The 27145-nt window shown below is 49.1% G+C and overlaps 2 protein-coding genes across 5 annotated transcripts; both read right to left on the bottom strand.

Annotated features, from left to right (window-relative positions):
• Positions 1-351: 351 nt before the first annotated feature.
• LOC120805332 (E3 ubiquitin-protein ligase CHIP-like) lies at positions 352-6762 on the bottom strand. 2 transcript variants are annotated; one of them, XM_040155495.1, is made up of 8 exons: positions 6636-6762; positions 4844-5053; positions 3549-3747; positions 2954-3119; positions 2767-2854; positions 1994-2050; positions 1755-1871; positions 352-1359 (listed from the first exon to the last, which is right to left on the bottom strand). In XM_040155495.1, the coding sequence occupies exons 2-8, from the start codon at positions 4961-4963 to the stop codon at positions 1234-1236; spliced, it is 873 nt and encodes a 290-aa protein (XP_040011429.1). In that variant the 5' UTR covers positions 4964-5053; positions 6636-6762; the 3' UTR covers positions 352-1233. The 2 variants fall into 2 exon arrangements, with proteins under 2 accessions (XP_040011429.1, XP_040011421.1); XM_040155487.1 differs by lacking the exon at positions 6636-6762 and having other exon boundaries at positions 4844-5340.
• Positions 6763-6910: 148 nt separating this feature from the next.
• LOC120788218 (calpain-15-like) lies at positions 6911-25743 on the bottom strand. 3 transcript variants are annotated; one of them, XM_040123802.1, is made up of 14 exons: positions 24545-25743; positions 24330-24409; positions 23935-24120; positions 19074-20196; positions 18602-18810; positions 16871-17054; positions 16345-16568; positions 16107-16232; positions 15357-15509; positions 14827-14988; positions 13949-14169; positions 13009-13154; positions 11908-12086; positions 6911-9317 (listed from the first exon to the last, which is right to left on the bottom strand). In XM_040123802.1, exons 2-14 carry the CDS (start codon positions 24371-24373, stop codon positions 9140-9142), a joined length of 3135 nt encoding a protein of 1044 aa, XP_039979736.1. In that variant the 5' UTR covers positions 24374-24409; positions 24545-25743; the 3' UTR covers positions 6911-9139. The 3 variants fall into 3 exon arrangements, with proteins under 3 accessions (XP_039979736.1, XP_039979737.1, XP_039979738.1); XM_040123803.1 differs by having other exon boundaries at positions 6912-9317; positions 19101-20196; positions 24545-25742; XM_040123804.1 differs by lacking the exons at positions 23935-24120; positions 24330-24409; positions 24545-25743 and adding an exon at positions 22544-22605 and having other exon boundaries at positions 6912-9317.
• Between the last annotated feature and the right edge of the window lie 1402 nt (positions 25744-27145).

Genomic DNA, 27145 nt, shown 5'->3' with positions numbered 1-27145 from the left:
AAAAACGTCTGCTTCAGCAAACCTGGTTCAACAGCGTGGTGGAGAGGAAGTACTCCACTACGTTTCTCTGACAGCTGCAGTTACTTTGCAGATTCAGATCTTAAATACAAATCACCTTCCTAAAATCTGATGAGTTGTCATTGATTTATCGACCGAACAGTTTCTAAAGTGATGAAAATTAGCTACAGCATAAAAAGCTGCTTAATAAGACTCATCACCATCAGGTAACGATGCGTCTGTATCGTACCTGTGAGTAAAAGTTTACACGTGTTGGTTTGTTTTCTGTTTTTTTTTTTACTTTTACTGGTATTTTCCGATCCTTTACTTTTACTTAAAGACCGGATCTGAGTACTTCCACCACTGCTGAAGAATAATCATGTGGATCTTACAGGTGCAGGTGTGTGAACATCAGAGGACAAATAAAAAAAAACATTAAAATGTATTTGCTTCTTTGGCTTTTTCTGTGATTATATAACTTTTTTTTTTTGAGTTATCCATTCATTTTTTCCTGGTTTTATTTCGTGCCCCCCCCCCCTTTAATTTCTGTAAAGCAATTTGTAATTTCCGTTTTCCCGTTTGGGAAACTTTACTTTACAGGTCTGGATTTTCCTCATGTTTTCCCAGTAATTTGCTCAGAAGTCTCCTGGACAGAACTACGTTGTTATGATACTAATTCGAGGAAAAGCAGGACTTTCCTTGCAAGGTGCCCCGTTGGCTGCTGACTGTATATGACTGCTTATATATATATATATTTATTTATTTTATTTTATCTGGCTTGTAAATGGTCCTTACAATCTGATTCACAATGACCCAGATGATCTGACAAAACTAATTTATCCTTTTCTTTTAAACTATTTAAATATTAGTTCATTATTCATTTATTATTGTAAACTTCATGTTGACATTTTCGGATGACTCTGGGTGTTGCTAACAGTCAGAGTTCATCAGAGCTCAGTTTGCTCATTGAACACCGTCTCTTCGTCCCGCTAATTAGGAAGAACTTACATGAGGAAATTACTGGGAAATGATTCAGAAAATATGGTCCAGTAAAATAAGATGTTGCCACAATCTGCTCCAGCGGCCGTCTGGTGAATTCCAGCTGTTACCGAAGCTAAGACGCAGCTGGACGTCAGGTTGAACCGGCCACATGATTTGTTCTCAAACGGTGACAACTCAAGCACACGAGTCTGAACACACGAAACGATCAAACTAACTTCCCTTCCGCCGCGTCGCTCAGTAGTCCTCCACCCAACCATTCTCCAAAATAAAAGCATCGATGACTTCCTTCATGGCCAGGTTGGGGATGAGCTGATCCTGGTTCAGCGGAGCGCGCGTCACTGGGTCGAAGTGTCCGACGCGCTGAAAGAGAAGAACACACACTTCTCACACACTGGGGTTTGCTGTTGACGACGGCTGCTTTTAACAGGCACGCGATGACACGGAAAGCTGATGACTTTGAGTGGGTTTGCCTGCCAAGATTTGTGGAAACCTGTTCCTACTTTCACGTAAGGCAGAAGATTCACTCGGTGCAGTGCTGAAACGGTTAATGGATTCACTACTTGGCTGGCGCCGGCGCGTGACAGAGGAAGAGCTTCGCTCAAGGTCTGAAACTGTACTTTTCTCTCTGTCAGGTGGAGGCGAAACGTGTCGGAAGCAGGATTCCAACAATATTTGTTTTCTGCGCCAAAACGAAAAGCGAAATGCACGGACTGGGACTACAGGCGTGATGAAAGCACGGCACACATCCGTTTTACCTGAAGGTGCTCCTCGATGTCTTTTCGGTCGTAGGTGACGCCACTGGGTGTGATGCAGGGCTCCCTCATCAACTCGAAGCTGATCTTTCCGCACAGGAAGTCTGGGATCTCGCGCTTCTGTCAAACACACACCAAACACAATCCAGCGTCCGCTCATAAGACCACAGTGCTAACGCTGAACGTCAGTCTCAGACTCTTCTCGTGGACCGCGAGCGTCGCTATCAGGCACCGACACTAACCTTCCTCTTCTCGTCTACTTGACAGAACAGCTCCTCCATGTCTGAAAGATACTTGTCCTGCGGAAAAAAACAAAAGACAAAACACTTTGGGTTACAAATAATCAATACAGCAACAGTTTGGAGGGTTATCAGGCAGGAAGGAGGACGCTACTACCAGGTCATGACCACGAATCCTGTCACTTCCACACGCTCCACCTAACTGGACTAACCGCTGTAGGCTACGCCACCTTCCTCCTCCACTGTCACGCCATCTAGTTACGGGCTCGCCTCCGTCTCCGCAGCACACTCCACGTTTTTTTCAATTTCCTGTACCCCCGTTTCACAACTACCACGACTGTGTCAACAGACTCTAGGTCTCGGGTGGGTCCCCTTTTGAAAGGGGAATCATAAAAAGCAGACTGGAGCCGAGAACGAGAAGAAAACGCTGGGCTGGGCTTCACACGTCCGAGCGGGGGTGTGTTTTAAGCGCCCAACTCGGCACGGGAATTCAAAGTCAGAAGCTCACGGAAAGACTGGAAGCCACGGAAACCGTCGCGGCGTAATAGCGCCTTTAAAATTGGGGGTTTTATGAGCTTGCTTCTGAACTGGAACAGTCTGAAGCAGCAGCAGATGAAGGGTGAGCCTGGCATCATTGTAGATTTTTCAATCAAACCGACAATGTGTCAGCTCATCTCTCAATACTTGGACTTCCGCGGCTGGAAAGGGACTAAAACAGGGCGTCGAGGAGGAGCCTCGTTATCCGATTCTGGGCTAAAATCCAAATCCAGACCTACATGTTTTGTGTGGATCTCGTTGAGACTGTGTTGAATTCTGCCGTCGTCAGACTTGTCCTCTTGTTTCTGTCTGCAGCTCTCCAGCTCTCTGTAGATTGGACCACACACACACACACACACCTTCCTTTAGAGAGAAGAGCGACTGAGAAGGGAAGCAAGGTTCCAACTAAGGCTGGCGTCGACCTGCCTCTTTTTCTCAGCGAGGACGAGCTTGGTGAGGTAGGCGTGCAGCTCGCTCTCCTGGTTGATCCTGCCCTCCTCCATGCTGCTCCAGCGTTTCTTCTTCGCTATCCGCAGGGCGCTGGGGATGTCGTCACCGAAGTTCAGACGCTGCTCTTTGGCCAGGTTATAAGCTGGGAAGAGATAAACACACTCTATTATCGCGCTTCGTACACTGACAGGTTTCACTTGGATCTACAGCAGACACTGGGGTTTTTCTTTCTGCAGGTTCTCTGTGCTCTTTTGAGAGTCGTTTCCAGCAGCAGCAGGCAGCTGTTTGCAGCTGTTTTCGATCCCACTGTCCGCTTCCTGCCCAGCAGCAAACAGCAGGCAGACCCGGTCGGAGAGCAGCTGGTGGACGTAGCGGAGCGTTTAGCGGCAGGGGCCGGCGGAGACCTCACGCACCAGATCCAGATGAAGGATCGTGCTGCTCTGGAACCGCCGGATGAGGAAATAAGCAAGCGACGACTTTATAAGGCGATAAGATATCTGGGGTTTCCGGTGTCCCCCCCCCGGGGCCCAGACACACGAACTACCACGGCTTTACGTGCGGAGCCCCGTACCTCTCTGCAGGTTGCCGATGGCTTCGTCGTAGTTCTCCGTCTCCAGGTGACACTGGCCCATGAAGAAGTGAGCTTTGACCGACTGGCCGTCCAGCTCCAGCGCGTGTCTGCAGTCCGCCAGAGCTTTGCCGTGCTGCTGCAGCTTCACGTAGCACAGCGCTCGGTTAGTGTAGTACGCTGGGACAGAGGGACTGCGGGTCTAGCGGAGGGACACAGACAAACACACACACACACACACACACACACTGTAGGGATGCAGCAACTTTGCCCCTGGTACCGAAGCCCTTTTCCCCAAATTCAAAACCTGTAAGCCAGGCCGCAAGGATCTCGCTGGACTCATTTTAATGTAAGGTACCATAAGGTCAGGGACGCCGTGGCACTACGAAATATTACACCATCACGGACGTAGAATCTGTGTTTAATGTGGACTGGCCACATCTGGCTGCCGCCCGATCGGTGTCCCGACCAGAATCCGGTTAAATCGGATTGTTTCAGCCCTCAGATGCTGTTTGGACACAAATCATCAGTTCTAAGGGTTTTCACAGGGACAACAACACGGAGTTACTTTCCCCGGAAAACACAGAGGTGCACGCATTTAACTAAAGTCCTGCCCTTAAAGGAGAAGCTTCAAGGAGTTCTCTGATGCAGTGGTTCCCAACCTGGGGGGTCAGGACTGGGGGCTGAATGCCGGGAATTTCTCACAAATCTTGTGTGTTGGTGGACCGACGCCGGTGCTGAAACGGATATTTTCCAACCCTTGAAATGACGTCATGGGGGGAAAATGCTACGTAAAACTCTTCAACTGCAGGCTTCAGTTGGCGGCCTACACACCAGCCGTGTGCTTTTCAGGTTTTTGGCCTGAAATCACACACACACACACACACACACACACACACACACACACACACACACACACACACACACACCTCCAAAAAGCGGTGGACACAATGCAACAAGGATTAACTTAAAATACATGTAAGCATCGAACCAAAGAATATCAGGGAGAGTGACTTATTTCTGCCGTTGGATTTCTTCTTCCCCCCCCCTCACGGGTGAAAAGAATGAAAATGTGGTGAAAGGGTTGCTGGGAAGGAAACCCCTTAAAACGTTACCCAGCTCCGGTTTGACTACGTGGCAGATTCAGCTCCTCCTCAGTCCAGACCGACCAGGTGCTTTAATAACCACAACCTTTACCAAAACTAATGGGATCTTTTGCAGAGATATCTCTAGGATAGAAACCGGGACCTGGGGCGTATTTGGCTGCTGCCGTTTGCCCCCCATCACCCCGTCCTTACTATGGCTTTGCTGTAGCAGGCCGCAGCCTCCAGGTACTTGCGGTTCAGGAAGAGGCGGTTGCCCTGCTCCTTCAGCTCCTGAGCCGACGCCGAGGCGCTTTTCTCTGGACTTTCTGACATTTTGTCCGCCGGGCTCGCTGCGCCGCCGGCCGCCGCCCCTTCGCTCTGCTCCCCCACCCCGAGGCTCAGATCCAGCAGGCAGCACAGACACTGGGATTCAAAAAAGAAATAGGAAAGAAAGATCAGAAACGGGCTGAGTAGTGGAGTCACAGCCTGACTGGAAAACATCAAATCAGTCATTTGGGGCCAAGAAGGTGTCCAGCTGTTGAAAAACAGCCTTCTCAACAGATGTGAAATCGAGATCGAGATTCTATCAAACGCCGATTCATCCATCTACCTACAGTCATGTGAAAAACGAAGTAGATGCCGTGGAAACTTGGCTTTTTCAACATATCTGAGCAAGCAGACGTTTGATCCTGTTTGACAGAGAGCCTACAGGTAAAAGGGGATACGCGCTCGAACTAAAGTACATGGAAAAAAAAAAAAGGTTTTTCGATTATTTATTCAACAAAAGTAGCAACAGACGTAAAACTCCGATAAAAGTGACACAGCCTCAGAAGTTAGTATTTCCCCCCTTTAGCAGAAATAAGTGTGTGTGGGTCCACCGGTCTGACATCAGCTCGCTGGAACGGTCGACCGCTCTTCCGTGACCAAGTCCCTCAGCTGCAGGACGTCCCACAGCATTTCGACGGGATTCGGATCTGGGCTTCGACCGGGCCGATCCAGAACCCCCCACTTCCTCCCTCTGAGCCACTCCCCGGTGGATCCCCCAGTGCGCCCGGGGTCATCATCCACTCCCGGTGGCCTCGCGTCGGCCTCAAGCGCTCTCCGATGTGATGCAGGATTCGACCGCAGGCGAGCGAGCCCCCGAACCGCCACACTGGCACCAGCGTGCAGGGGAACTTCCTGCGACCTCTCCCTGATGGTCGACGCATGCTCTTTGACACCAGCAGTTTCGGGACTTACCCTGCAGATCCTGCGGTGAAACGTTGGGGGTCTTGGAGACGACTTCTTGCCTCCGGCGGTCTGCTCTTGGGCTGACATTGGCCGAACTTGTGGGAGATTTTTTTTTTCTTACAGCTGAGCGGTTTATTTCAAATAATCTGAAATAATTTGATTTATTTTGAAATCCTTTGCCAGACTCACAGGCATCCACAACCCTCTTCTCCCCTGGAGGGTCTCATCATGGCCCCCCCCCATCTGGAACACCTGGTTCTGATCTAGTGGATTTGATAAATCTCGGGTTGATCGGCTTCGAAAAGTGATTTTTAAGTGTGACTTGCTTTAGTACATCACCTTTATCAATAGACACAGCTTCAAATATGTTGAAAAAGCACCGTGGGGTGTAGTTAAGATCACGCATGACTATCAATCGATCAATCGATCGATCTGTCTGTCTGTCTATCAACACCCACACCGGAGCGACTGGGTATCACGGTCCTGGATCAGGTCTCTCCACCTGGATTCGTATCGATTCGTATCGATTCGTACTGTCTGGGCCCCAGCTCGGATTCGGGCTGTCACCGCTGTGCTACGCCGCTCCCTGCTAAGGTGTAGCTAGCGTTAGCCGCCTCTCTGCAGCTTCGCGATTCCCAGCTTTCCCCCCCTGAACGTCGGTGAGCTAAGCCTCGGCCGGTCCGCAGTCAGACTGGCGGCCACCCGGAGCAAAAAGCCGCTTTCAGCGAGCACAGCCGGCCTCGACGCGACACATTTCACCGGTGGGTTCACAGACCTGCGGCCGCCGGGCGATGAGTTACAGAGCGGCAGTCTCCGTGTAGGTTAGCTCGGTGGCTAACATCCCTGCCGCAGGTTGTCGTCGCGCAGCCGGCAGATGTTTTGGTTTGGATCCGTGACGCAACATGCGTCATCGGGAGACACGCCCAACGAAAGGGGAAGCTTGGCTTTTATTCTGAAAAATCGTCTTATTTTGGAAAACGATTTTATTTTAGAAAAAAAGCATTTATTATTGAAAAAAGGTTTTATTATGGACAGTTTGGGTTTTCATATTTAATAAAAACATTTATTTTAACTTGATTCCATTTTGTCTCGTGAAGTTTCTCCTTCAGAGGTTTAAAAATAAAAAATATATTCACGTTTGATCGATGTTCTTTCAAGCTGAAAGTGTTTCGCTTTTATTTTGGGACAACAGATTCACACAAAACCTTTTCCTTTCCCTCAAAAATATTTCTATCTATACAATCATAACAAGAACAACAACGATAATACCTTTCCTCTTGTGAATCTATTCCAATGTATTGCAAAGCTACATTTACAAACGTTGGCAGACAGAATATTGGAAACACTGCTGAGAAGTTTCTGTGTCAGGATGACATCTAAGCTTACTTAATACTGATTATTATTAATATTACTTATTTTAACTGGATGAATTTACAGAATACAGTGAAGGTCAAACCTGAATATTAAAAATAAATAAATACAACACACTAATCACAACAAAATTCATAAACTTCTATCTCAACCCTGCAAATATAACAGACAGGTCAAAGATAAAGAGCTATACACAATTTAATGGAGGACGCGTCGTAACAGCTCTCAAACATTTGCATAGTTTTTACTCTCTAACAACATGATGCTAGTTTTGGCTCCATGAGCATAAAATATTTGTATCTATTGTGCAAGTTTAAAACATCTCCTGAAAAATAAACCACCATGAGAATCCAGCATAGTTTAAAGTTCATAAAGTGCTGATGCAACCGCACAGCGAGTCTCTGCAGAATCTCACTTCATTTAAACATCCTACATGGTCTAAAGCTGCAGCATGACTCACTAATACTGAGGAGAGTAAACACAACTAACTAAGATAATAACTTCTATCCATCTATCACCAGTGCAATTAAGACAGTCTGGACCCGAAGACCATCCCGTGATCTGAAGCGTAAAGTGCATCGTGTGTTCGAAACGTTGATCTTTGTGAAGGGATGAGCAGCTTCTGTTTGCGGATCAGACACCTGTTGGAGGCGGAGCTGCTCTGAAGACGGAGAGAAGTCCTCTCATCTCCAAACGGGACCTGTTACCGCAGGTGGTAGGCTTCTATCGGTGTCACGAATCTAGACTGATAAGGGGATCCTACTGCCCTCCAGCCGCTTGTCACTGTAGGAAGCTGGGCGCTAATACTGAAGCAGGCCTACCGGGCCGGTACCGGCTTTTTTCGTTTCCACGAAAAAGAGCAGAGAAAGAAATTACAAATCGCGGCTAGAACAGGCGAACCAGCGGGCCTAAAAACGAGACTGGCGCACAGTTTTTGATTTTCCTCATCCAGCTTGTCATTAAAATACTGACCAGTGAAACCTCGAGTCGAGAAACCAGGAAAAGGTCCGGGTCCGGGTCTGCCAGGTGGAAACTGATAAGCCTGGACTTTCAGTGTTGGTGGACGGTTTTGTGTAGAGGAAGGTGAGAAATCAAAAAAATCAAAAAAAATGAGCTAAAACAGCTCAGCGTGCTTGTTCATGCTGCTGCGATTCACTGGTGTGTAACAGTCAGGCTCAGCAGAAACGTTGACCGGTATACATCCGCCGCCGCACAACACTGGGGGACATTTCAGTGAGCAGCTGGGGGCTGTCAGTCACTACTCAAGTCTGACATGTGGCACAGTTATGACTCTGAACGGAAAATGCAACATTCGATTCTCCGTATAAGCAAAGAAGTGGTTTTCAGACACACAGTCGGTGAGTTTGAATCCTGCACTGACACGTATCATGATTTAGATTCATCCATGAACTGATGCCTGAATTTCGTCCAACGATGTTGTTGAAGTAAAGTGGGAACGTCTCTTAACGAATGAATGGATGAATGATCGATGCCGGTCCCCGGATAACCCGCTGAAACAACGTGAGCAGTTTTCACGGGGACGACTTTCTCCCAAAGAAACAGTCTGCGGCCGACAGCGATGCAACCCTCTCTACTGTCTTTAGCTGTCTCCGCCGTGAAACTGGGTTTTGTTCTGAGCTGCAGTTCAAAGCGGTTCCTGCCTCAGAGAAGCTCGGGCTCTCGAAAACGTTTGCAGAACTAAAACGGCCACACGTGACCTAACTCTGTCGGCTCACTACATGTAACTAGAGTCTAACGTTTTTGGGAATTGTACCTGTTTTCCATTAAAAAGTCAAATGAGACAAACGGGTTCAAGTCCCCAGAAGCTGGACCGTTCCTTTAAAGAAGCTGCCTCCGCGATGAGATCTCCCGATCCCGGTTGCGGTGTAGGAAGTTCCCACTCAGGAGTCAGAGGGGCCGAGGCTGGTGCAGACCCGCGGTCTCTGGACTCAGAGCAGGACTGTGCGTCGCCTTTGAGGGACTCCAGTTCCCCAGAGAAGCCTGGACGGCCTTACGATGAGCGAGTCTGTGTGTGATGGAGAACCCGGCGTTCCCCTCCAGCTGAGACAAAACCACCAGCACCTGTCTGAGAACGAAAGACATGAAGTCTCCTTTACACCCACATCTGTCAGAGCACAACATGGAGCCCACTGCTGGATGATTGTTTCTGCTGGGGTTTTTTTTTTTGTTTGTTTTTAAATCACTTTAAAGTCTGGGGATGTTCTACATTTTTCTTAAAGTCATCAAACCTCATCTTTGGTCTTTGTATGAGATTTGTTGACAGCAGGAAAAAGCCGACAGCTGCCTTGGCTGTGACATGACCGTACACTGACACAGGAAGCGGCCCTTTGAGAAAATGACCATCTTTGCTCATCACTCAAAGTGAAAACATGTTTTTATTTTGCAAATGTATTAAAAATCAGAAACTGAAATCCCATCATTTACAAAGTATTCAAAGTATTATGCCCCTTTAGCATCAGTTACAGCTTCCAGTCTTCTCGGGTGAGTCTCTACAAGCTTTGCAGACCTGGATTTGTGCAGCTTATCTCGTTCTTCCTGGCAGATCCTCTCAGCCTCCGTCAGCCTGGATGGGAAGCGTCTGTGAACTGCCAACTTCAGGTCTCTCCACGGATGTTCAGTGGGGTTCCAGTCTGGGCTGTGGCAGGGCCACTCAAGGACAGTCAGACACTAGTCCTGAAGCCGGTCCAGCGTTGTCTCGGCTGTGTGCCTCAGGTCATTGACGTGCTGAAAGGTGAACCGGCAGCCAAGTCTCAGGTGGCCTGCACTCTGGAGCAGGTTTTCTTCAAGGACCTGGCCTGGTGTTCACCAGACATAGTGTCTGGAGTTTTGCCCAAAGGCCTCAGGTTTTGTCTCATCAGGCCAGAGAATCTTTTTCTCAGGTTCTCGGAGTCCTTTAAGTGTTTGAAAAACTCCAAGTGAACTGTCATCTGCCTTTTACTCAAAGTAGCTTCGATCTAGCTGCTCTAACCTAAAGGCCTGACTGATGGAGGGCTGCTGAGACGGCCGTCCGTCCGGCAGGTTCTCCCATCTCTGCAGAGGACGTCTGAAGCTCTGTTAGAGGGACCGTTGGGTTCTAGGTCACCTCCCTGACCGTGGCCCCTCTTGGCTGGTTACTCATTTTGGAAACTCCAGGAACAGTCATGGTGGTTCCAGACTTCTCCCATTTCACAGTTATTGAGGCCGCTGTGCTCCTGGGAACAATCAAGGCTTTAGAAATGGGTTTAAACCCTCGCCCTGATCTGGGCCTCGCCACAGCTTTATTGTGGAGGTCTACAGTGACTTCCCTGGACTTTATGACTTGGTTTTTGTCCTGACATGCAGAGTGAATTGCGGGACCTTATAGACACACAGGTGCGAGCCTTTCTAAACTCCGTCCACTCAATTCAGTTTCCCACAGGTGGACTCCAAACATGCTCGAGACTCATCTCAAGGATAGTTAAAGCAAACAGGATCCACCTGACCAGAGTTTGGAGCCACGGCAAAGGGTCCGAATAAGTTTGTAAATGAGAGATTTCAGTTTGGATTTTTTAATAAATCGGGAGAAAATTCTAAAAACATGTTTTGAGTTTGTCATTCAGGTTTATTGAGAGTGAATTGACGGGCAAATAATCTAAAGCAGAGCAAAGTGAGAAAAAAGTGAAGCGGTCTGAATACTTTCTGAAGCCGCTTGTTCAAAATAACGACTAAATCTTTGCTTTATTTATGATCCAACGTTAGGGGCTGCAACTACCCCTTACCCCCATCAATGATTATCATGAGTCATGTCCTGATTAAACATTTTTTAAATCCAAAATAATGACAAATGTATGTCCCACGTGACTCGAGCCCAAACTGACGTCTTCAAGTCTTGTTTCATTGTCTGAAAGAACCATTAGCAAACCCGAAGAAAACAACGGGGGCGAGCCCTCGAATGCAAAACAGTGAGAGTAAATTTACCACTGAGGACTAAACATGTGCACAAATACAGTCAATCAGTGGCGTGAAGAGCACAACACGGGCTCGGATCGACAGCCACTCCGGACTGTAACGTGTGCTCCGGACGCTGCGTTCATGTTCTTAAGTACAGGACTGTAAACTCCTCCTAGACCTTCCTGAAACCTCTGATGTTTCCGACGTGGTGCTTCGTAGTATGAACCTGCTAGAAAGCCAAACGAACAGGGGCGTCCCGCCTCAGAGTCCATCACTCGTTTAAACCCACGTTCAGCGAGTGTAGCCCCGTTTGCTCGGTGAGCGGTACCCTCAACCGGGTTCCCCTCCATCAGGCCCGTCCGGTGTGAAAGTGAATAACAAGCTTGAAACGCTGCCATCCGGAGGAGCCGCAGATCAAATGCACTGTGTGCTTTTCACACCACTGAGTGGCTTTATTTGTGCAGATGTTTAACGTGACAAATTTTCTCACTTTCTCGCATTTGATGACTTAACTCCTTCTTAGTTTGTTTCATCACAAACCCGTTTTCAAGGCATTTTTCCTCCGTTTTTCACGGAAACCATTGCAACAGCCCTAGTTTCATGTTTCTAATGATATAACCAGCACTTTAACAGGCAAAAATTCGATTTTTTTTTTTTTTTTGGGTCCTCTTAAGCAAATCATTCGTCCTCAGTGATTTTCTGCGACTCGACCGTCGGGTTTCGGCCCCGGTTGTGTCGTGGCGAACCTGTGCAGAGGAGGGATGCTGTCGATGGTTTTGAGGCTGCCGCGGGTCGACACCACGTTGAAGCTGTCGCTGCAGTCGCAGGACACGTGCAGGTGGTGCCTTGGGTGTCGGTTTTCCACCATGACGATGAGCCCCGCCCAGCCGTGGGTCAGGTAGTAACAGGTCATCCCCTCCCGACCCTGACACACACACACACACACACACACACACACACACACACACACACACACAGCAGGTTAGTGCTCACCTGTGAGAGTTTATGTTGAGCTTATGCTGGTGCTGTTGGTTTGACCAAAGTTTGGTTGTAATAATATTTAGAATTTATTTCATCCCAAACAAAAAGGAATTTTTCTCGAGATGAATAGAAAATTTGTCTTTTATCTCAACAAAGCTTCCTTTTGCTTTCTCAACGTAATTATAGTGTTACCATGAGAAAACAACTTTTTTTACCCCGAGACTGGATAAATTAACAAAGCTTCTGTAGAACTGGGACATACAACACTAACAAGTCACAGGACTCAAGATACCGAAGGGCCATTCATGCACTTTTAATGTCTTCAGATGTCTTAATGTATTTTTATTGCATTTGTGTTTCATGTTTTTGTGTTTTTATGCCGCTTTGCTGTAAAAATGATTTTTCCTTTGTGGGACAATAAAGATCTGAACCGAACCGAACTGAGTTAAAAGGCCCCACAAAGAAAATGTGTTAAAATAAATAAATAAATCGCCAGGGAAACTGGTAACTGGGTCAGAGGTGCTGATATCTGAGTGCGGTTTTTATGGATTATTATTTAATTTACCGGTGAAACATTACTTCAAATAGCAGATTTTCAATCAAACGAAAATTTAATTAGAATAAAATTTTAGTGAAGTGACTGAACTGATGCAGGCAGAGGGCAACCCAGACGAAGGGCCTTTTCTGATGCATTCAGGAACAATTTCAACGGCAGGATTTCGCCCTCCAACAACAGATGCAGTGGTAAATTCCATTTGTTGGTGATTATACGGATATAACATGGATTTCCCGGCGATCCGATGACCACAACCTGAGCACGGTCACTCGCCTAAGCGCGACTCGGTCACACGATGAAGTCTCATTACCTCATGTCTCTCTCCCTTGGTTTCGGTCAGTTGGACGATGGCGTCGGCGACGGTGGTGTTGGAGGCTGTCACCTGCTCCACCATCACAAGTCTGGAGCTGTAGACGGCCAGCGTGTATCCAGGCGCCTCTGGTCTGCCACAGCTCACTGAAAACACACAACAGCGGCCACTGGCGGGTTGAAATGGTGGACTGCTAATCGCTTTTCGCTCTGGGCCTGTGTTTACCCGACGGATAAAAGTGAAAGATAAAAGAAATAATGATTCACTTTTATTCCCACTTTCTTAGTTTGCTTTGCCTACAAGCTTGAGAGTAAAAGTTTGAGGTGACTTCAGTACAGAGCGAGTGAAGAGCAGGCAGGTGCAATATGACGCTGGCGCTGATAATGTAGGATTAAGGATGACACACTGCTGGTGTGGGTTTTGGGAAATGCATTTTTCACAGACAGTACATCCTGTTTTTTGATACAGAGCGCGAGGCATCAGCTTCGCCGTCTACGGGTCGCTGGAGTTAATGGGGTTCAAGGCTCAACCGACGATAATATAAAGTTACAGCAGTCCATCATCCCGTGCTGAATTTTTTAAATGGACAATCACTTTCATAGCTAAACCGGGCACTTTGTCTTCTTGCTCTCTCTCCCCGTCTTTCTTTTGCAGTTCCTCGTTGTTATATTTTGGGGTCTGAGTCTCACTGATATAAAGTTGGCAGGATTTATTGCACGACAGCTGGATTAGAGTGACCTAGTTTTAACTAGGTGTACCTAATAAACCGGAAAGATGTGCGTTATTTACAGCTTCATTTTTCCTCCTTTTGAAAATCTCGATTGATTGATGTGACTGTGAGTGCAGGTGGCAGAGAGAGAGGCTTGTATTTGAGAAAAATTCACCAAAACCAGCCCCACTCTTGAAAATCAGCCTGAAGTTAGAGCTGCTTGTCGCTTACTTGTCCCCTCTGTGGCGGTGCTGTGCCAGTGGTTAAAGGCGCAGCAGAGCACAGCGTATTCGCCCGGCTCCAGCATGACGTCGCAGCCCACAAACCTCCTCACCGAGCGACGGCTGTGAGCCACCAGACGACCCAACGCCAGAGTCCCGGAGCTGTCGTAGGCGACCCGAAACACCAACACACACAGATCCAGCAGGTGGCTCTCAGCTGTGTCCCATCGCCTGAGGACACACAGGAGAAAAGGTTGGGATGTGTAGTTTTAGTCTGCAACCGTTTCAACTCATTCGGGTCGTGACACTTCACAGATGGGAGGCGGTGCAGGAGCATCAGCGGGCGACTGATCATGAGCCAAAACACGGCTGCAGCAGTGTTGAGGAGGTACAGGAAGAGCCGTGCTACCAATAACAGCAGGCGCGTGTCCTTGAAATATGACGCCACAGCAATTCACTATCTACACAACCTCGCACAGAAAACAGGGTAAGTGCTCCGGACGTGGCACAAGGATCATCTGTGGAAACTGGAGTTACAGGAAGTCGACCACGTCCAAGGAGAAAACCATCTAAAATAAAGGCTGACATATAAAATATTAACAAAATAAAAGGATAATAAACGGATCGTCGCCAACGAAGGGTGAACTGACTTTTGTTGCAGCTGGTTCTTTAATATGGAGCTTTCATTATAGTTGAATCAGTCAAACATTTCTGTTTTTCGAATGAATTGGATTCATCTTCTTGGGCTTTTGGCTAAAAACAAATAAAACTTTGCTAAACTTTAGCGATACTGGCCAGGGGTGTCCTCGGTTTCGTTGTAGACCGTATCGTACAGATAAATACCCCTTAACACTGATACATCAGGTCTGAGTGTGGATGTCGTCCTACCTGCTGCCCTGCTGGAATAAAGCCAGTTCCACAGCCGTTCTCTCCAGCACTGTGACGGACACCACCGTCACCGGAACGTCGGCTCCCCGGGGGAAAACACCCGGGACCCGAAGCTCCTGCCAGTCTGAATGAATCTTACAGATATCCACTGAGTCAAAGTACCTGCCGGGGTCAGACGCACACTCACAGACATGTGTGAACGCACGAACGCGCAGCTGAGGCGCACATACGGCACATTTTCTGAAACCTGAATGTATCACACAATCACATTGCCACACAGAGCTTAAACTGTGCGTTTATCTGGTGAAGATGCAACAGAAAAGGTTTAAAATTCAACATTTGAACTTCGTTAAGTTTTCCACCTCAGCTTCTGTTTCCCGGTTGAGCTTCCTGAGACAGACTCTGTGTTTGCAGCGGGAATGAGGAATAAACAGAAAGCTAGTTGGAGTTTGTTACTCCTCACTGATGTATTACGGAGAATTCCTAATCAATCGACCAATCGACTAACTAATGAGTTGCTCCTTATCTACCTGATGAAATCCCAGAAGTCCATCCAGAACAGGCCATCCTCGGCTCGCTGGGCGCAGAGCTCCCTCTTCACGTGTGGAGGCCAGTGGGGCCAGTTGTCGGCCCAGGGTCCGGTCCAGGAGAACCGACCCCAGGGGTTCCTCAGCTGCAGTAACCTGAAACGGCAGGCGGACGTTAGAGGCTATGGGAGGGTTGTGTGTTAACCTGCAAGAGACCGAGTTAGTTCCACGCTGTCAGGAAGCATTTCACAGATTCTAAACCTGGGAAAAGCGGAGTCCAGGTATCTGACTGGCACTTGGCACCGGCAGATACCCTGAGATTCAGAATCTGTAATCTGGAGAAAAACATCTGATCACTGCACCGAAGGGTGCAGTTTCCACTGGGGAGAAGGGGGACATGTCCTCCTCACTCCTCAATCCTGTTTTTGTCCCCCTCACTTTTATAGTTCCGGTCAGTTTTCTTACTGGAATCTCTCAGATCGTTGTCCAGCCACCAGCGTTCAGATAAGAGAAGAGAGGAGCTGATAAAGTTAAATCTGTGCACCCAAAGCCATCAGTTTAATAAGCGGCCGCGAGTGGGACAGTGAGTCCTGTACAGGCTTTTTGAGGCCGGCGCCCTTAGAGACTGAACCTAAGACCCGCAGACACAACTCAGGGCTGAAAAAAGTACCTCACCACCTCTGCATGTTTTTTAAGGGGGAAAAAATTAATCAATGTGACTCTTGTTCAGCAAAGAGAGACTTGAGTCCTCACCTGTGAGTGTCTACGTCCCGCACATCGAGGACAGAGTAGGCGTGTCGTGGACGTAAACCCAGGGACTCGTACTCTGCGTCATCCACCTTCATGTTGCCTCCTCCACAAGATGCCCCCATCAGGAAACTAGCAGCACAAAGAGAGTTAGGATTGATATAATAATATGAACAGGCATGTCTAACAAACCCCCTCCCCTCAGGTTGTTTCAGTCTTTTCAGAGACTCTTCCTAACGTTTACCCTGCTTCTTTGGAGCTCAGCAATTTGGCCCAGATGAGGTCTGTGTCGATGGGTTCTTCCTTGGGGTTGGTGGCACTGACCTGGAGGGCCAGCGACTCGCAGGGGGCCCCGGTCAGCGTGGACAGGCCCTCGATAGCACGGCCCGCCTGCAGAGCAAAGTAGGATCCGTGGAGCTTGGCCAGAGCTTTTTCTATCAGAGCCACCCACAGCTGTTTCCGCTGGGCCTGGAGAGCGAAAATGAGCAAAAAAGGATCAAGAGAAAGTGTGGTTTCTGTAATTACCTCCTGTCCCACAGCTAATAACTAACTTCGGTTAGGACTTTTTGTGGAGAAGGAAAGCTAGCTGCCCCATACCTGAAGAGACATCTTGAGACAAAACACCGCTCTGTAGCAAAGAAAGTTAACAAACACTTCAAGCGACTAGGACAGGTAATAGGAAAAAAAAAAAAAAAAAAAATTGCTACGAACGGGTGCCTTGGTTGAAAAAGGTTTGGGAACCCCTGGTTTGGATAAGGTCGATGTTTTACCTGAGAGAAGAGGAGGTGGCCGTTCTCGTCGCACGGCAGCATGTCGTCCACCAACACCGTGGTCCATTGGCCGTCCTTGCAGAGACGCACCTGATAGGCTCCCTCGGCGCACAGCGAGCGGGTCACCATCACTTTCTCCACCAGCTCGGGGCGTTCAGCCAGAACGGCCAAGGCACTGAGGAACCTGTTCTCCAAAACATTCAGTAGAGCAGACATACGGCACTGGATCTTTGCGGAGGTTAAAAGCATACTTTGGAGTGACCCTTCAACCTCTATGAGTAAAGTCTTAAAGTGGGCAGAATAAATTGCCATCAGAATGTAATTTTAAGAGTAATCTCAGTGCTCCCCATCATAATCCTTTTGACAGCACTATAGCTGCGGTGTTAGTTCAATTTTTTTCAGAAATGTCTGATTTTTATTCCTATGAGAAATTATTTTAAGACAATGGCTTCATATCGTCACCTTCACAAACGCTGGGCCTCATGAAACATTTGATCTCACCTTGTGTGAACAATCAAAAAAAATAAAACGCTTTTGACTGATCCATCGATATTTTCTTTCCAGAAATCCTCCACCGCCCAGTTCACTTATGGAGTGCCTCAGGGCTCGGTCCTTGGCCCATTTTTATTCTCCATTTATATGCTACCGCTAGGTCACACCTTTCAAAAGCACCATATCAATTTAAATTTATATGCAGATGACGCACAGATCTATTTCTCTTTTTAACACAACAAAATTGTCCTTCGTAGAATCCTGTCTTACACAAACATACACAAAAAGTGGCTTTCACAAAACTTTCTTCAGTTGAACTCAGATAAATCGTACGCTTCTATCAGAGCTCCGGACTCCTCCAGTGATCACATTTCCCCCCACTTAGGTTCTCCATCCTCCTGCATTAAACCTCAGTATTATCTTTCATAAGCAAACACTCTCACCATAAGGGGGCTTCTGTTGTTCAATCTCGCCTCCTGGGCCTTTGCAATGTTGCAAAAATTAGATCTTTCTTTCTTTTTTTTTTTTTTTTTTTTAAAATCAGTAAAGAACATGGAAACTGTCATCCAGGCTTTCATCACGTCCCAGATAGATTACTGTAACTCGCTGTATTTCTGTCTCAGTCAGTACATTCTGGTCTCAGTCCAGGACGCTGCAGCAGGACTACTCACAGAATCCAGCGAAAGAGTCCAAATAATGCCAGTTTTAGCATCCCTTCACTGGTTACCCGTACGTTATAGAAATGGATTTTAGAATTTGAATGATTACTTTTACGGCATGTATGGGGTTGGTCCATGATTATATCTCTGACATGCCAACCCCTTATGAGCCCGGATGCAGGCCGAGATCCTCCGGTAGCGGTCTGGCTAATAAGCAGAGGAGACCAAAGCCTTTAGAGTCAGGACCCCTGGAGTCTGAGAGGACCTGCCGGAGGGGGTCAGGCAGGCCAGCTCTGTTCCCTCATTTGAAGCTCTCTTATTTTAGGACTGTTTCACTGTGTTTATGTTTTCACTCTGTGTTTTGTTATTTTTCTGTTATGTTTGGGTTTTGTGTTTTTATAAAAAACCGTGTAGGTTGTTTTTGGAAATGCTACATAAATTAAGTAATTATCACCTTTTTTTTTTTTTCCAAATAGATCTAAAATGGTTTGTAGAGAGTTACAGGCCATAAAATAGCATCTGACAGGTGACATGTTTTTTGTTTCTTATTTTAATGTCGTACGCTTTCGTTTTTCCTCACCAGCAGTTACCCAGAAGTCCCTGCAGGATGTCAGATGGGCGAGGCGTGCGGAACACAGACCACTTTACCGCGCGCTCTCGGAAGTTGCTGCAGTTGATTTCTTGGGGACGAAGCCACTTTCTGACCCGATGTTGGACGTTGTCGTCCACCGGGAAACCCAGAGACTTTGGACTAGGGGGGAAACTGTCGTCCACAAATGTCACTGCGTTCTGAAATAAAGGGTTGAAGAGTCGACAGAATCACATCAGAAAAACCGACCGTACCTCAAGTGCAATGTAGAGACAATGATGCAAAACACATTATGACAATACGGGAAAAATAATGCATGGAAAGTACGGAAAACTGTATGACGCTGAGTTGAGATGCAACCTCCTCCAGTTTTACAGTTTCGGTTTGGTTAACATTAAAATCTCTTTAACGGAGTCCTCAGTGTGAGTGGAGGACTGACTGACTGACTGATCTCAGCTCGTACCGAGCCGGGCCAGTGCCGCAGACGAACCTCTCTGCAGAAGCGGACGATGTTCTCCCACAGCTCCTTGGCCTCTCCTTCGTCACTCTGGCGCAGCACCTCCACCGGCTTGCTCTGCTTCCTCTTCGGGGACAGCGCCGGTTTAAGCTGCGCGGCGTGCTGCTGAGGGGTGTGGCAGGCCAGGCAGTGTTTGGCTTTGACCTCGTTGATGAGGGTGCATGCCGGACACGACCACTCCTCTGTCCTGTTAACGGAGACCACGCAGGCCGGAGTCGACACCGACGCATCCGAGGCAGGTGACGACGGCGAACTTTCCTCTTTAAGGACGCTGAGCCGCCTGCCGGGCGGGAGCTCAGGTTGGGCAGACAGGTGCGACACCGCGAGTGTTGAAGGAGAGGGACTCACGTTATGTGCTTGACTGAGGAAAACATCTGGAGGTGGCACCTCTCTGCGACTGCAGGGAACTGGATTATTGTGACCTGAGGACGAAACACTGAGCACTGAGGCGTTTGTGTTGGGATATGAGGCCTCCACCGGTAAACACTCTCCTCTGGTTGAGATGGAGAGCGAAAGCGCCCTCGCTGCAGGTTCTGGTAGTTGTGTCCCCGTTTGATTGCAGACCTCAGGCATGAGCAAGGCCTCAGCAGGGATCTGGGGGAGAGACAGTTTGCGTGGTCCCCCGCAAGCAGAGCAGGACATGGAGGTAGGGGTGTTCTGCAGAGTGCACCTCAGACAATCCCAAGCCAGGCTGCGTTGATCTGCATCTTCCGCCGGTGAGCTGTTTCGCTGCCTGCGCGGCTCGGTCGACGACGGCCTCGGGGGACCAGAGCAGATACCGGACCGCTGAGGTCGGGGCTGGTCCCGGGACGAGTCCCGGGGTCGGTCCGGTACCCCGGCGTAGCCGCAGAGAGAGCAGGCCAGGCGGTCGCGGGAGTTGGCCAGCGTGCAGCGCGGGCAGGACCAGCCGCCGTCCTCCCTGCTGGTCCCGTGCCACATCCATCGGCTGTCGGGTCTTCGCCGGGGGGCTTCACAGATGGAGCAGCGGGGGGCACCGGCTGCGTTCAGGAAAGTACAGCAGCCGCAGGCCCACTGGCTCCTCTGCATGGGCATCGAACCAGAAGAGAAACTGGAGCAAAAACACAACACTTTAGAGTCCTAATCTGGACATGGTCTTTATTATATATTCTATCATACGCCACATCGTGGCCTTCCTTCCATTTCTATTACTTATACAGTACGTCGGAACAGTGTATTATCATGGTGTGGTGTGTGTACATGACCCGACTCTGCACACACATTATACAGTATGATAACACAACTTTGATCCATTAGGCTGTTTATTGTCTATGCTGCTGATACTCATACCTACCGCCTGTACGTTGCCTGCACTTAGTTCACACGTCATTTCTCTAACACACACAGTATAGTCGCACAGTTCACTCACGCAGCATGAGATCGTGTAAATGTTGTTATGACATTTTTCGAATGTCGTGTCTCTGATGTAGTTTTGATCTTATCTGTATTCATTGGGTTCAACTTGTTCTCAATCCCTTTTCCTCGCCTCGCAGCCCGTCTCTCCGCGCTGCTGTGAAATGGGAATTTACCCCTCAGGGACCAACAGAGTCTTATCTTATCTCACATTGGCCTGAAGTGGGAACTACCATCCACCGGACTTATGAAAACGGGGCATTTCGCTTGAACTGATGACAGAACGAAGCAGTAAATGAGCGTTTTCGCGACGTCTTCGGAAGAGGTTCGGAAGAGTTTTGGCACCCCCCCCCCCGAAACAGTGATTCCGGCAGGACAATGGTCTAATTTACTGACGTAATAACCACCACGCGTATCAGACAATAGCAGCTGCAGTGCCAAAAACATCAGAGCAGTCTTCAGCTGCACTCTGGTTTCCAGAAGCACAAAATCCCAGAGGACCGAGGGAAGAAAAAGCCCGGGAAGAGAAGGGAAAACTCCGATTATAAATAGGTGCATTAACAGTTTTTGTATTTTCTTTACCCTGCGGTGGCTCGGGGAGAGAAAGTGAAAATGCACCTGTATGGAAATGAGTCAAGAAGCTGCGCAACGGTTGGAACAGAAACCGTTGTTTAACTGGTGCCTCACAGAGACTGATCTAACCACGTGGTCTCTGGCCCTCCTCGTGTACTGGCCCAGCCGTTTCACCAGCGGTAAAACAGACGAACACGGCTACATTATCTGTGTTGCGGAATCCAGGCAGACATCGCCGGGACGTCCGCGCGGAGGCCGGCACCACGGGCTGGCCCACATTCCCTAGCCGCGCTCCAAGTAGCTCGGCATCGAGCCTCAAACTTCCAGCACGGCCCGACCAGGGCGGGTCGCTGCGGTGCAAACTGCCTCTCGGGCAGCGGTTTTCCCGGATTCCACCTGCATCAGCTTCACTGATTCCCACTAAATATGCTAAAAACTGAGCCGTCGGCGGCTTCGCTCTGTGGACAACGACTGGTCTTCACGTCCACTGGTGTCTCAGAACATTTCTGTCACTTTTACGTATTTAATTTATTTGCTGACGCATTTTTTTTTGTTGAAGTCTAGTCTGTACCTAAAAGGTACAACTTGGTCACGTGGTGGAAATTAATGAGGAAAAGGAGAAAGCAAAATATACTTTGCTCCTTTGCTACTTAGGAGGTTTTTCAAGCTTTTGCACTTTGAAATGAATTCATTTCCCCTTTTTCTCCAGGGCTGAAATGATTAGTCAGTTAATTTACTGAGAGAATTTTAATGAACAACAGTTTTCATTGTCAGTTTATCATTTTATAAACTTTTTGGTGCAGAGACGACTCAGATCCACCGGCTCCAGCCTCTTAAAGTGCCGATATCCGCCGTTTTCTCAGGCACCTTTGACAGTAAACTGGATCCATTCTCTCTTTTTCCTTCAACCGACCTTTTTAAAGTATCTGACACTTTATGGACCAAACACCCGATAAATCACGAAGCCGACCGGCGAAGTAATCAGTAGCTGCAGCCCAAGTTTTAACGGAACAACTTCCCAGAATCCCTTCGCCTTTTCCTTCCAAAGACACTTCACAAGATTTCTACTGGTTGCGTCAGTTTGTGAACGAAAAACTGGTCCTCACATCAACCGATGGGCGTCTCCAGATGCTAAACCCACCGTCACCTTCTGTCATTTTAACCATCGATTATACGAGATTGAAAATCTCCTCCAACCTTCTGGATAACTCACACAGTCAAATCCAATCATATAATTCGGCCTGGTCTTTTAAGATTTTTTCATCCTCCATTCTTTCACTATTGAAGTGCTGATTGTTTTAATCTTGATTTTCCCAAGTGAAGCACTTTGTTATCTGGATTTGAAAGCTGCTGAATAGTAATTAAAAATAAGGCTTCTTCTTCTTACAGATAAATCGAGCCTCACATCGCGCATCATTGTTGAATCATTCAGAAAATACGACCCCCCCCCCTCTAATGCCTTTAACCCCCACCAACACTCGAGGCCTCTGCTGCGCCTCGTCCTCCGCCTGACAATGTCGAGAAGGTGTGAGGCGGGAACGTTCCCAGCGCTCTGGATTCACCATCCACATCTGGAAACAAGGGAGGAAAAAACAGCTCTACAGAAACACCTGACATCCGGGCGATTCCGCCTCGCGTGGCCGAATCATTGGAAAAGCTGAGTAAGGAAGAAATCATTTTATGTTTTGTGAAACTGTTTCACACAACTCTGAGGTTCTTTTTTTCAGATGCCACCGCTACTTCGTTCTTCTCGACGCTTTACAAACGGTGTTTTGAGCCCCGTGCATCAAACCTCGTGTACAATGGTCCGCAGATCCGAATCCCCCGTGGAGAGCCCACGTGTGCATTTCCGGACCGGAGTCTGTCGTCCAATCGCCACGTCCCACGGGGGCGTCACGCTTCCTGTCGGCGAGTAACTTGACCCCCGGTGGCGCGGAGTCCGATGGAGGTCGGGACATCGTGGCAGCGGGCGGATCATAGACCGATAAGATACGCGCCCTGGTTTGGGGCTGTGGACCCTGCGACCCTGGCGGACGACCTGGGTCAGAGCTGTGCCGGAGCACTGAAAACTCCCTTGGTGACTTTCCGGGGACAGAATCTCCGCCGAGGACCGGAGAGCGCGCGGTTGGGCGACCCTCGGGGCTGCGTCTCTGCTTTGTGCTGAGCGTGTGGTTGCGCGGACCCTGACCTCAGGGCGCCCGGTGTGCAGCGGCTGGCAGGAGGGTCCGAACTCCACCGTGGCATCCGGGAAGAGCCGGAGGGGCCAGAAAACGGCGGCTGGGAGCGGGCTGTTAACCCAGCCGAGGGAACTGAGGCACCTCGGGGGTCTGGGGTTCATGGGCAGGTGAGATGAACCCGAGGGCAAAGATCCGAATCTACACCCGGAGCCGATGGCGTTTACTCAGACTCCCCTCATCAGACCGCAAAGAAACTTTGTGAGCTTATCTCAGTCGTGAAACCAGGGCTTCCTAAGGAACGGTTCCATTTCCACGAGCTAAAAATCTTTCTGGGCCCGAGGTGAAAGGAAACACGGGGCCTCGTACCTAATGAGCGAAGTGGCCGGTTGAACTCAGCCTGCAGCACAAGATGCCTCAGCATCTGCTTCATGTGACGGATTGAAGTGACTTCAGCAGGTCGCTTGATCGAAACGCAGCTAATAAACGCACTCAGCTTGGGAGGTGCCCGTTTTTGGTTTTCTACCATGGACCGTTAAAAACAAATTTCCGCGGGGAACCCCTGAAATCTCAAGCTGCTCCGGCTCCTCAGGTCTCCTCCAGGACCAGAGTGCCCCCCTGGAGCTTGGACTACTTTCGCTCCGCGTGACTGGCTGCCGCCGTGCTTGACCCCCCACACACACACTCACCTGCGCTCTCGGTGCCTGCCGGGTCGGGGAAGCTGCCGGGGGATGAAGGTGCTCTGGCTGCTCCTCAGACACCCCATGACGGGGGACGGGGGCAGGGCCGCACCCCGGGGCGCCCTCACCCTCGGCCTCTTCGACGAGGGAGGAGGTGGAACTTCCCATGGCGCCGCGGGTCCAAGCGGAGGGGCCCTGAAAGAGGCGGAGGCAGAGGACCAGACCGAGGCCCGGGCTCTCAGAAATGATTATGGGGGGTTTCACTACTCTCTGGGGTATTAGAGACAAAGCAGCTGATTGGGAAAATAATCTGCAGATGAATCGAAGGTAAAAAATAATCTTTGGTTGCAGCTCTAAGTGGAAAGACGCGGGCTGGTTTTAGAAGGACGCGCGTTTAAACCCACCACACAAGGTCACAACTTCCTCCGGCAGACGACCAGCGCGGCATCTACGGACTCTGGAACCCAAACCGTGGCGTCATATTCTGGGGAGAGAGAGACTTCTGAGACAGTAGCTAGAATTCAGAGTACCGATTACCCTGCACGGTCAGTTCTACCGTGAATGTGCGATCGCCACGCCACGGGCCAACATTCAGGGCGCGAAGACCCGACGGACAGACCTGCAGCAGAGGACTCTCGCGCCGGTGGAAGACCTCTCTCCATCGCGGTGCCCGGACTCCGTGGAGCTCAACCAATTGAGTTTAGTAGTCCTGGGTATTTCAGCTGTGGCGGGGACAAAGTAGCGGAGAGACCGGATTCAGAGAAACCTCGGCGGGTGGCCGCTGCTCACACCGGTCTTTCGGCTGCAGACAGATGTCACATGCCGCCGGTTTGGTATCCGGCCGCTTCGGCTCCTTCCCTCCCGTCTCCACGGTTTTGTCCTTGAACGAGGACTTGAAATGTCTCCGGTAACCCCGGGAGCTCACACTTCGAAAGCTCGGGACAAAGACGCGCCGATCGGCGGACGCACCGGAGCGAAATCCACTGCTGGTGTTCTCCTAAATTCCGAACCAGATCTCCTGGGGTTCGCGTCCTCCTCTGCCTGATTTGTCAGCGCGTCTCTTTTCTGTCTCTGGGTGAAGACATAACGATCGGTACAGTCAAGGCTGAAATTTGAGCGAGTGAGACTGGATGGACGCGGTTTTTACGCCGTTCGCAGTCAGAAGCGACGCCAATCCACGCGGGTTCCCCTGCGCCTCGACGCCGAAGTTCACGCAGACTTCAGGTAAGCTGGTGCACCTGCAGTGCAGCCGGCGCAGCTGGCGCAGCCGGCGGCTGAGTGAGAAACTGCAGAGCACCACGAGGGCGCGGAGACGAGCCGGACTTACGCGGCCGCAGACCGGACCGCTTCTGCGAGACGGGGGGCGGCGAGTCCTAACCAGCTGCCCGAGGTCTCCGCGCGTCCTCCGTCATCTAAGCCCCCATCTGCACAGTCACCACGGCTCCCCTCGCCGTCGCCGTCAAGCCGCCGTGCGCGACACACACTTCCTGCCACTTCGTTCAAAATAAAATCCCCACTGGCCAACGGGGGCCGCAGCCTCTCTCAGGCAAAAAACAAAACGTCCACAGGTGACGATGCACGAGGACGCGTGTGAAAACTGCATCCGTTAACAGCCACGTGGCCTCAGCATGAAGCACCTGGTGACAGGTCACGTGACCGTGTCACAGTCTGGAAAACAAAAAAAAAACAGCTCGAGTTGATTGATCAGTGACTTTCTTCACACAAATCGACCTGGCAACTATTCTGATAATCGAGTCATCGGTTCAGTCACTTTGAGAGAAAATGTTCATTCTCGGGTTCCGGCCTCTTAAATGTGAGCAGCTGGCGTTTTTCCTTTTCACACGTGACAGTAAACTGGGAATCCGTGGGTCGGGGACCGTTGGTCGGACAGAACAACCCATCGGGAGATATGACCCTTAGTTTCTAATATTTCATGAGTCTGGATGGTTCATTAATCAGTAGAGAAAATTTTCCGAAGACTAAACTAGAATGAAAATAACCCTCGGTTGCAGCGCTACAGAAACAAGTTTGGTACCAAGCTGTTACTGTAGTACAATGACTTGGATTGCCACTAATCGTCATTTCAACTATCGATAACTTTGTCAGTTTTATCGGATAAACTCATAAAGTGTAATTCTGTAAAATGTCAAAAAAATGGTTAAAACCGGCAGCACAACGTCACAGAACCGGGAGCGAAGTCTTTAACTTGCCTGTCACGTCTGACTAACGGTCCGGAATCCGAAGAGATCTGGTTTTCAAGGTCGTCAAACGTGAGTGAGCTGCAACAATTAGCCGATTAATTGACCAGCGGACGGACAGAAAATTGATCGACAACTATTTTGATAATCAAATTTTTTTTTTTTGGTAATTTTTCTGAGCAAAAACGCCAAAATTTGACAGGTAACATTTTCACTATCCTCTAACATTTTATAATTTATAACTCTATTCAAAAACTAAAACCTGGCTAGAGTCTCTTATTTTGAAGGCTGCTTCCTCTTAATTCCGGCCTTACCGGGTTCAGCTTGGCGCGCTTCTCCTTCAGCCCTCCGCCGTGGACCAGTCCTCTCCGGGGACGTTTTCGGGACAGGACACCGGGCGGCGTTCGGGACGTATCGACCTCTTCTCCGGTGAAGATGAAGATTCGTTCGTGTTAAATGCCTCCGGTCCCGATCCTAGTAAAAGTTGTTATTTTGTGGATTTTTCTAAAGAAGTTCGTCATGGTGAGTGAAGGACAATTTATGCGGACGCAGACCTTCGTTATAACCTTCGCCCGTTGTTCTCCTGCACGGGAGAAATGAACTGTTTGTTTGGCCCGCCATTAAAGCGGGGTTTGATTTAACGGTCGCGCTGTCCGGCCGGACTGGGCGGGTTTTCATGTGGACAAAAAAAAGGACGCTCCGTAGAACGGCGGAACTTGCCTCAAAATGATCCGATTTTTAAGTTTACTTCGGCATGAAAGCGTCTAATTGGAGATTGTCGGTGAATCTATTGCTACACAGCAAACAGGAACTGCTGATGGCGAAGTCGGCCTACTTTAAACAAATGTAGGAATATTTGGCCTCTGTGTTTGGGCCGTTCACCAGGGAACAAGATAAACCCTGAAACAGTGAAACTATCAGAGTAGGCTGGAAACACAGCTGGGCTCCTCAGTGGTGTCGGGTGAGGTGTCCCCGGAGTGTTTCCATGTCGTCCTACTTCATACCCTTTAACTCCACGGCAG

The sequence above is a fragment of the Xiphias gladius genome, chromosome 3 (assembly GCF_016859285.1).
Source record: "Xiphias gladius isolate SHS-SW01 ecotype Sanya breed wild chromosome 3, ASM1685928v1, whole genome shotgun sequence".
NCBI lineage: Eukaryota > Metazoa > Chordata > Actinopteri > Istiophoriformes > Xiphiidae > Xiphias > Xiphias gladius.
The sequence above is the reverse complement of the archived record's forward strand: the minus strand, read 5'-3'. Positions and strand labels throughout refer to the sequence as shown.